The sequence below is a fragment of the Metopolophium dirhodum genome, chromosome 6 (assembly GCF_019925205.1).
Source record: "Metopolophium dirhodum isolate CAU chromosome 6, ASM1992520v1, whole genome shotgun sequence".
In the NCBI taxonomy this organism is placed as follows: domain Eukaryota; kingdom Metazoa; phylum Arthropoda; class Insecta; order Hemiptera; family Aphididae; genus Metopolophium; species Metopolophium dirhodum.
In genome coordinates this window covers 10,867,788-10,877,881 of record NC_083565.1, presented here as the reverse complement: position 1 = coordinate 10,877,881, position 10,094 = coordinate 10,867,788, and the positions used below count along the sequence as shown (strand labels likewise).

The following is a 10,094-nucleotide window of genomic DNA, read 5'->3' as shown; positions in this document are numbered from 1 at the left end:
GTTTCGTAGAATATATTATTATATGTTATTGGTGTATTGCTTACATACTATATTATTCGATGCACAACGTCGATACTCAATGATCGATCGTATAGTATTAACGGTTGAAGTTTTTACCTAGCGATATCGGTACAAACTATGAACTGTAAATATTTTATCATTTTAGCGTATATAGCGCATAATATGTTACAGGTCAACATAAAAGCTGTCGGCTAAAGTGTAATAATAGTAATGACTAATAATATTCAAATTGGTTTTTATTTTTCTAGTTATATTTTCTAACTCTATACAGGTATAATATCATAATCTGCCCGCAGATCGGATATGCATAAATCTATACCTATAAACCAGTCAGCATGTTACACGTTGGTGTTAAGCTACCTAATGTTCATGACATATTATGTTTAACTTTCTGGGAAATAAATGTTCGCGATTGGGATATTAAAACGCGATATAACGATCAATCTAATCCATATCCGTTCGATGTAATAGTTATATATGTATGTTGGAAACAACGTGGAGTCTCGCTTGATTGCACCCGAAGCCGACACTAGAAATTTAAAATAATATACATACTATTGGTACCTACCATGTTATAGTTTACTGTTTTATTACTCTTATATGCCTCTTAAACTCTTTAGCGATGTGTTTTCACGTACGCGCAAATGTCATCGAGAAAAGTCACGATCCAGTTGACGCCCGAAGGTCACGATCTTGACTCAGGGGTGGCGTGTGAGGGGAAGTGTGATACAGGTACAAAGATAGGTGCATTCACAAATCATAATGTCACGGAAGTATATCACTTGTGCATAATATATTTAACAGTAGATACGTAGGTAATAGAAAATGTAATAATAATATTATATGATAACAATTATTATTTATTGCAATGATATTATCCAGAAGGGAATACAAATCCAAATTGACGTATATATTTTGTTTTTGATGGAGACTAGATAAAGTACATATTATTATGTACTATTGACTTTACACGGTCTTCTGTCTATACATTGTCTATTTTAATGGGTATAACCGTTTGAAATTCTAATACTTCATAGGAATTAAAATGTTGACTTTTTAATTCGTAAATACGTGAGTTATATACTTATATATATATATATATATATATAGGTAATATAAATTGTTTATTTCAGATTTGTATGTATCAAATATGTTTTGTTTTTTTTTTTTCAAGCGCGTGGTCAGTAAATATAATGTTTTCGATTTTAACAAATGTGACTGATTGCAGGGGCATAATAAAATAATAATATACGATGAGGCACTCTGTGCCTACATAATAATATATCATACTTGGCGAGGAATGTCCTTATTACGATACTGAATACACGACTCATATGGACACGATATATAACAGCAATACCTATACAGCGTATTATCATATATTATTGATATAGGTACGCATTGATCCTATTTCCTGCACACATATTATGGTATAATTGTAAACATATTTATAATGCATATTCAAACGCGACTATACATTATATACCTTGTATGTAAATTGTTATAATTTTATAGCGTGATACAATATTATCATGTTTTATACTGGTATACCTACGCACAGGTGCTCTGATATGATAATGATAATAATATGAATATGAATATGAATAGGTATGTTAAAAAAAAAAAAAACATTTATTCGGAACACGGCGATAGCATCGTCGAAATAAAAATAATGTGTTTCGTCCGTGTCCATGTATATATAGGTACGCTTAAACACATTATACCATTTATACCGTACCTGCAGCAATATAATATATAATAATAATAATAATAATAATATATTATATTATTGCGTTGTATACAGTTTGCTGCAGTTATATATTATTATCACTATTATTAATATAGTATATTACCCGGCACCCATCGCGGATGTCTGGTGATGTACATATTAATATCATATAATATACATAATATACACTGTATACACATATTATTATACGTTACACGTGTATATATATATTTTTTTTTTTTTATTAAATCGCCAAACAATTAAAAACGTCAATGTCTATTTATAATATTATTATGCTCTCTTGTAAAGTTATGCGCTCACGAGCATGTATTTATGATGTCCCGCGGAATATAACTCGAAGCTCGTATACGCGTTGTTATAATAAAATTCGCGTGCGCGTGTGTATAGATAAAAATCACGCGAAGGTTTCGAACCGCCGCCGCGGCGGACCGCGAAGTTCGCGAGACGCGTACGTACATAATCATTATCTCTTCGACAAAGAGCGCATTGGGAAGTTATAGTGTATTATTATAATATATTATAATGCAATGTAATAATATACAAGTAGAAAAATAACCGTCCATCCGCATATTATCCGGAGACCGCGTCGGCGATCGCGGAATATGCGAATCGCACGACAGCGATATTATTATAATACAACCATGTAGATGTGCGCATTATATTATATATTATTTTTATCGTACGACAGCGATCGAAACGAAATACGTATAATATAATGGTAATAATAATAATAATAATAATGATAACATTGTAATGCGCACTAAATCGCGTTTATTCGGTTCCGGTCGTGGAATTATATGTAATATATTATTATACATACATCATACTGAATTATAAGTCTCCCATATACATGTGTTGTAATAAGGTATGCGTTATACGCATTCGACTAGAATATATATATACATATATATATATAGGGCGCGCACCTGTGTGCATACGTCTTGATAATATTATATTATAAAAAAAAAAGTCGCGGGCTAAACGGTAGTTGAGATATATTGCGGTGTTTATTATTCGTATACCGTCGTCATCGTATTTGATCCCTATTAATATATGTATATATATACATATTATTATTATAATATACGCATAATATCCAATATACGCCCCTCGTACCATTTAAACATAATATACGCACGTTATACCTATATCGGTATGCGATCATTGCGTGGGTGGTCCGCGCGGATATAACAGCGGTCCACTGTAATAATCGTTACTGTGGACGACATAATATTATTATATAATAAACCACAATGTACGTACATGATAAACACTACATATTATATACTACTGCATAAAATATGTGTACGGAGCATTCGGTATAGGCATGTTCGAACAACAATAATTAATAGCCGAGCGCGAGAGGTCATTAGGATAATATTATTTTATTATTATATATCATAAGACCGCAACCACCGCGCGCATATTATATTATATCTACCATACGAGATGTTATACCGTGCCCGAGCACCAGTATCATAATATACCTATGTAGGCACTACACCATTACCTACCTATACATACGTATAATACGTATAACCTTTATTATTTGTACTCCATACGCATGACCGCGGTGGCGTATGCATTTTTATATTAAATATAATATAATAGAGCTGCTGATGAACTTTGTCAGGTGAAGTATATATTATATAGTATATTATACACACACAACCGGACCGCCGCGACGTGACCCGTGACGAGTTAATTTCACGTTGTTGGTACCTAATATACGTATGTAAGTATAATATATATATATATATAAATAATATTACTCGTAAGTTGTATGAGTATCTACTACGCGACGGGCAATAACTATACGGTATTCGGTTGCAGGTCGTGTCGGCCGACTGGTCGGTCTCGGACAGAAGAAGCGCTCGTCCGGCGACGGGGCACGTTAATTATACACATATTGTATGTATATAAACTCTAATATATTATTATATACCTAGGTTGATAGTATAGGAACGGTATCGGGACGGTTATACGCCGCGATCTCAGCGGACACGAGTGTTTGACTCCTAACGCCTGTTTAAAATACAGTATATAAAAGTATAGCTGACTCCTATATAGCTGGGATGGTCGGCGGTGAGAGAGTCGAAATAATGAAAAATATGTTAGAACTGCACGACAAAAATAAATTCTCAATAAGTTTTCGTAAATAAAAATATAATATACCAAAATATTTCAATGTAATACAATGTGTGCAATTTGAAATTATAGGTATAATAATATGACAACGTACAAAATAATGGTCGGATTATAATATTTTGTACGGTATAATCTTGTGTAATGCTTACTATATACTTGTACGTGTTAAGTTGTTTGCGTCTTACGATAGTATACGATCCACGGTTTGGCCACCCCTGGTAATAATTATCGGTATAATTTAGTGTATTACATATTATTATTTCGATGCTGTCGCCAAACGTTTCGTCGTCTTCACACTAAAACTGCGTCGTTGTACGATATAATACCTATGCATTTTAGTGGGATCTATAATGCGTTCGGCTAAGTACGCGCTTATTTCTCCAATACCATATTATATGGGTTAAGTATAATAATTATATATGTCTACCGTATGTATGAGCGATTAATAATACAAGTTGATACATAATATTATACTGTAATATATAGGTAGGGTATACCTTTACCTACCTACCTATATCTACCACCGCCGATGATGCCGCCGCCGTATATTTTTTTTCGCCGATGAGTTGTGACGACTGGTCGGACCAGACCGACTGGTTACGGGCACCTTCTACACACGTATATAATAATATAATATTATATTATATACCTACGCCGCCGCCGACATCACGTGAAATTTGTTTTTATTTCGCACGACCGACCGCCGCCGCGATTTACGAATATAATAATATTATGTATGTACAACGATACTGCAGCAGTACCACATATATGCATAGACGCATAGTACATATTATACATAATATGTATATACATGATTTTCTAAATAGGATCGGCCGCCCATATCGTTATAATCGTTTCGATGCGACGACGACGACGACGACCCGGAGTGCAGTGATTTTAAAGGTAGGTAGTACCTAAATACATTAAACGCACTCGTATTTCAATGTCGCATAACATTATATTATACACACTATATACAGTCACTTAATCCAATTATAACACCTGCCGCAAACATCTCCCCGGGAGATGGTAAACTGCGGCAAAAAAAAATTTTACATTATACAATCTGTGACAAAACCGATAAGATACATTATACGAACCGCGGCAACTTTTTTTTTTTTTTTTTTATTAAGAGTAAGGCTTCAACAGCTGAGGTTATTAGCCAGGTAACTTATTTTATATATTCTACCTATATAATAACATATCGATACGATAACCTATATATTATACGTTTATCGTTTAATTAGGTATAATACGTATTTTATCGGTGGCCTAACTTCGTGATCGATAACGTTTGTAGTTTGTACGCTATCTTGTAACATGAACATTGCCTATAATAGTATACTCCATATAGAAGTCTCTAGAAACTCATAAGGTATTAGGCGTAAAAATAAAAAAAAAAAATTGAAAAATTGAAAAATATTATTATTACTAAACTGATCAAAAACTGATTTATCTTGTATTTTAGAGTTTTTCCCTTGTTGAAGACCAATTTGGCCTTGCATGTTTTACTAGCGCATTCCCACGTTTTATTACCACTTATTTTTGATTAATATTTAAATTTGAATTTAAAACTGTAAAAGAACCAATATTACCGATATGCTCTGTTAAAATTTAAAAATACATTTGGATTTACCTTACCAATTTCTACGCAAGACGCAACATCACATAATTAATTAAATGATAAACGTACATAGGTAGACATGGGTAGGTATATATCATTTAGGTACTATATAATATAGTATAGGTATATAGAAGGTATATAAAATAAATTGCCGCAGTTTACATATCAACTTTTAGAAAAAAGGTTAATTTTGCCGCAGTTTACATACAGCCATCTCCCCGCAGTCGGTGTGATATATATAATAATATAATATACGCACCCAAATCCGTACATCAAATATATATATATAATATATACATATATACATCAAATATATATATATAATATATACATATATACATCAAATCTATTATATAAAAATAAGTCCGGTTTTCCTCCCTGACGCTATAACTCCAGAACGCACGAACCGATTGCCACGGTTTTGCATTCGTTGGAAAGGTCTTGGGCTCCGTGAGGTTTATAGCAAAGAAAATTCTGGAAAATTCAGGAAAAATTCAACAGAAAAGTGGGGAAATCGTTTTTCACATACAGCGCCATCTATTATACATAGCATGTACTTCAAACCAATAGCAACGGTGCGTGATAAAGTGTTTGACAGATAGTCATTATTCTCTGCTCAGTTAATTTCATTTAAGCTCAGTGTAAATTATGTTGATCGTGCATTTGAAGTTAAATTCAACACTCTGTCCATAGTCCAAAATGCCTAGAGAACGACGTGCAAGGTCAAATATATCATTTGCATGGTTCAATGGTGCCAACCACACCAGATGAACCGCATCAATTTCTGCAAATATATTTCATTTCGTCGATGGTGGATCAGCTGAACGTGCGGTGCAATATACAGGGAGCACAACAGTTAAAGAGACGAATTATTGAACAGTTGCAAGCATTTTTTCACGCTAATAATGCTGTGGTTAATATGTTCAAAACAGCATTGGAACGAATGCCATCGGATACGCACAAATTTGTCATAAGAGCGGATTGTACTCCAACAGGTGAACATGTGCGAAGATTCAATGCACCCACCGTTAATGATGTTGCTGCAATTATTGTTGGCGATCCAACTAAATCACGAGACATTGTCGTTCAGCGAAGAAGCAATATCATGCATCGTGTAAACGAGACACATCGTTTGTACGATGCGTTACAATATCCAATCATTTATTGGCAAGGGCAAGACGGATACGACATCACGTTGAAGATGGTCGATCCAATTACAGGTACAATATTCACACACTAAAAACACACTCGGAAATTATTACTTTTATTGGTTTCCATTAACAATTCATTTAATTTTGCATTTTCAGGAGTATCAACGAATAATAAAAATCTAAGCGCAATGAATTACTATGCGTATCGTATGATGATTCGTACACATGAGGAGAATGTCATTCTGAAGTGCGGTCGGCTATTCCAGCAATTCGCTGTCGACATGTATGTCAAAGTCGAGACCGAACGTTTAGCGTTCATCAGATTCAATCAGCCAAAGCTACGATCTGAGGACTATATACACTTGCGTGATGCTATTCATTCAGATGGTGATGTTCAGAATATTGGACGACTGACGGTTCTCCCATCAACTTATATCGGAAGTCCACGCCACATGCACGAATACGCTCAAGACGCTATGACGTACGTGCGAAATTATGGAACTCCGGATTTATTTATTACGGTCACATGCAATCCGAAATGGACGGAAATTGAACGCGAGTTGGAACCGGGTCAAAAACCGCAAGATCGCCATGACATAATCGCCAGAGTATTTCAGCAAAAACTCAAGGTTATGATGGATGTGCTTACTAAGTATCGAGTTTTTGGTGACACACGTTGTTATATGTACTCGGTGGAATGGCAGAAGCGTGGACTACCGCATGCTCATATCCTAATTTGGTTGCTGAACAAATTACATTCAAATGAAGTGGATGACATCATATCAGCTGAAATTCCTGATCCAGTCACTGATCCCCGTCTACACGACATTGTGACGACACAGATGGTGCATGGACCGTGCGGTGCATTAAATCCATTATCGCCTTGCATGGCTGATGGAAAGTGCACAAAACGATATCCGCGACCGTTAGTTGCTGAAACAGTCACAGGGAACGATGGATATCCAGTTTATCGTCGGCGTTCAAAAGAAGATAACGGTCGAACTATCAAAGTTAAAGTTCAAAATCAAGAGATTGAGATCGGAAATGAATTCATTGTACCATATTGCCCGCTGCTATCACGAATTTTCGAAACACATGCAAACGTTGAGAGTTGTCATTCGGCCAAATCAATCAAATATTTGTGCAAGTACGTCACAAAAGGCAGCGACATGGCTGTGTTTGGTATTGCGTCGGAAAATGTGAATGACGAAATCAGCAACTTCCAAATGGGCAGATACGTAAGTACTAATGAAGCACTGTGGCGATTATTGTCATTTCAAATTCATGAAAGATATCCCACAGTTGTACATTTAGCAGTGCATTTGGAAAATGGCCAAAGAGTTTACTTCACTGCGGCTAATGCGGCACAACGAGCTGAGAGACCACCATCGACAACATTGACTAGCTTCTTAAAACGAATCTGGTGGCGAAACGGAGTTCGCCGGGTCTGCTAGTATGTATATATATATTATAATATATATTATTATGTACGCTCGTGCCTTAATCGATTGCTGTGTGGCGCGCGGTAGTCCCCCGTCCGATTTTCACACCCATATTATTATGGACTTTGGCGCGCGTGGCTTATATTATAATTAATCAGTATAATATTAATAATATATGCTAGTGTATATTATTGATATATGTATATATATATATTCTATAGTGTGCTACAACTCGATCGTCTAGTGATGCAGATCACTATTATATTATCATAATTTATAACGTACCGTCGCGGTCGTCGCGCAAAACTGCATCATAATGACGTCGTACACTGCACTTGTACAACGATATAATAATATTATTTACCTGGGTATATAGGTATACGTCGTACGTATAAATTACATTATACTTGCGGTGCGCTCCCAATTAAAATTCGCTTTGCAATTTTGATTTTTGGGCCGACCGCCAAAACTGCCATATAGAGTTCACCTGCAGTATAATTTAGTTGCAGTCGTGTGTGCACATAATAATGACAATGCTATTGTACGAGTACATGAGATATGAGGTATGTGTGTGTGTGTGTGTGTTTTTCATGAGATATTATAATATTACATATTTGTATTGTATATTATGTAGTTACGGATATACCACTGACGGGCACACCCGCCATCATGGTTGTCGCCTCTGCTTATACAGTGTTATCGCTTCAAACCATAAATCCAGTGTAAAAAAACTCGACAAAGGTTATAATATTATATGCCATTTTACACCAGGTAACCATGGTCGTGTAGATTCAGTAGGTATAATATAATATAACGCGTAACCGTATATTATATTATATTATACTCTTGGGTAGTGTTAGGAGACGTTTTAACAAATTATTTTCACACCCACCACGTGATCATTATTTCACCGCGTCGGTTTCCACTGCTGTACATGCCTACTGCAGAAACACCGGGACTTTGAAGGTAACGGGTCTCTTCGTTATGGCCGAAGGTTATGTCACATATCTTATGACCTGTTATAAATTAATAGCGACTCGCTAAACTGCAGTTATTAAAAATGTAATATTGGAAATCATTGTATTATAATATTATTATACAATATTCATATTGGGGCCTCGGTGTGGTTCGGTGGTTGGCCTCAGTCACTAACGTGTTCTGAGGTCAAGCTTCAGTCGACGACGCTAGTTCTCTGATGGGTGACCATCCGGGGTTTTTTGTGACGACCCCTCGTATCTTCCACATACATGCGTTCCTCGACCAACCGTACCCCCCCTCACCCCCATCACATTACAAAATTATAATGGCCCCTGTTGTCGATGCTGAAGATCAATAAAAGTATATTTGCATCGTAAATGCAATACTTGAAATATTTGCATTCCTATATTAATCAAATAACTACTGCAAGGTAGGAGGTTCTTCATCTTTTCGATTTAGGTACACCGATCACCTATTATACACCAGACACCTATCATATTAGAACCAAGTATAGTATCTGGGCGCAACGTAATTAAAAATACAATATACGCATAATAGCTTGCTATTCCATTTATTTTAAGCTATTTATCTCGTCATTATATACCAAACCAACGTGTGAAATGTGTAAAAAATTGTGAAGAAAGGGATTTAAAAATGAATATGCCATCTTAGACCTCACTGTAACGTATGTTACATCATTACGTTTATTTTAGAATTATCATAATATGCACAATAGACATATTATGCGCTGACTATAATATATTAAGCCCTTCCGGTTTAGATGCCACTTATATTATATTTTATGATTGTAAGGCTCCGGCCAATATGACTATGTAAGAAAAAGGTAGTTCTCCGCGATTCCGTCACGCACACCAGAACTCCGTACATTTGTGGTAACTTCGTTTGTATAGATCGTAAGTAATAATAAATTCGTTGGTAATAATAATAATCTAGATCAATCGTTAATTATTTGTAATATT

At 35.3% G+C, this 10,094-nt stretch overlaps 1 protein-coding gene across 1 annotated transcript; it reads left to right on the top strand.

The window, feature by feature from the left end:
* The first annotated feature begins 6,279 nt into the window (after positions 1-6,279).
* Positions 6,280-8,148, top strand: LOC132946724 (uncharacterized). Its single transcript, XM_061016783.1, has 2 exons — positions 6,280-6,763; positions 6,851-8,148. The coding sequence occupies exons 1-2, from the start codon at positions 6,292-6,294 to the stop codon at positions 8,146-8,148; spliced, it is 1,770 nt and encodes a 589-aa protein (XP_060872766.1). The 5' UTR covers positions 6,280-6,291.
* Positions 8,149-10,094: the final 1,946 nt, after the last annotated feature.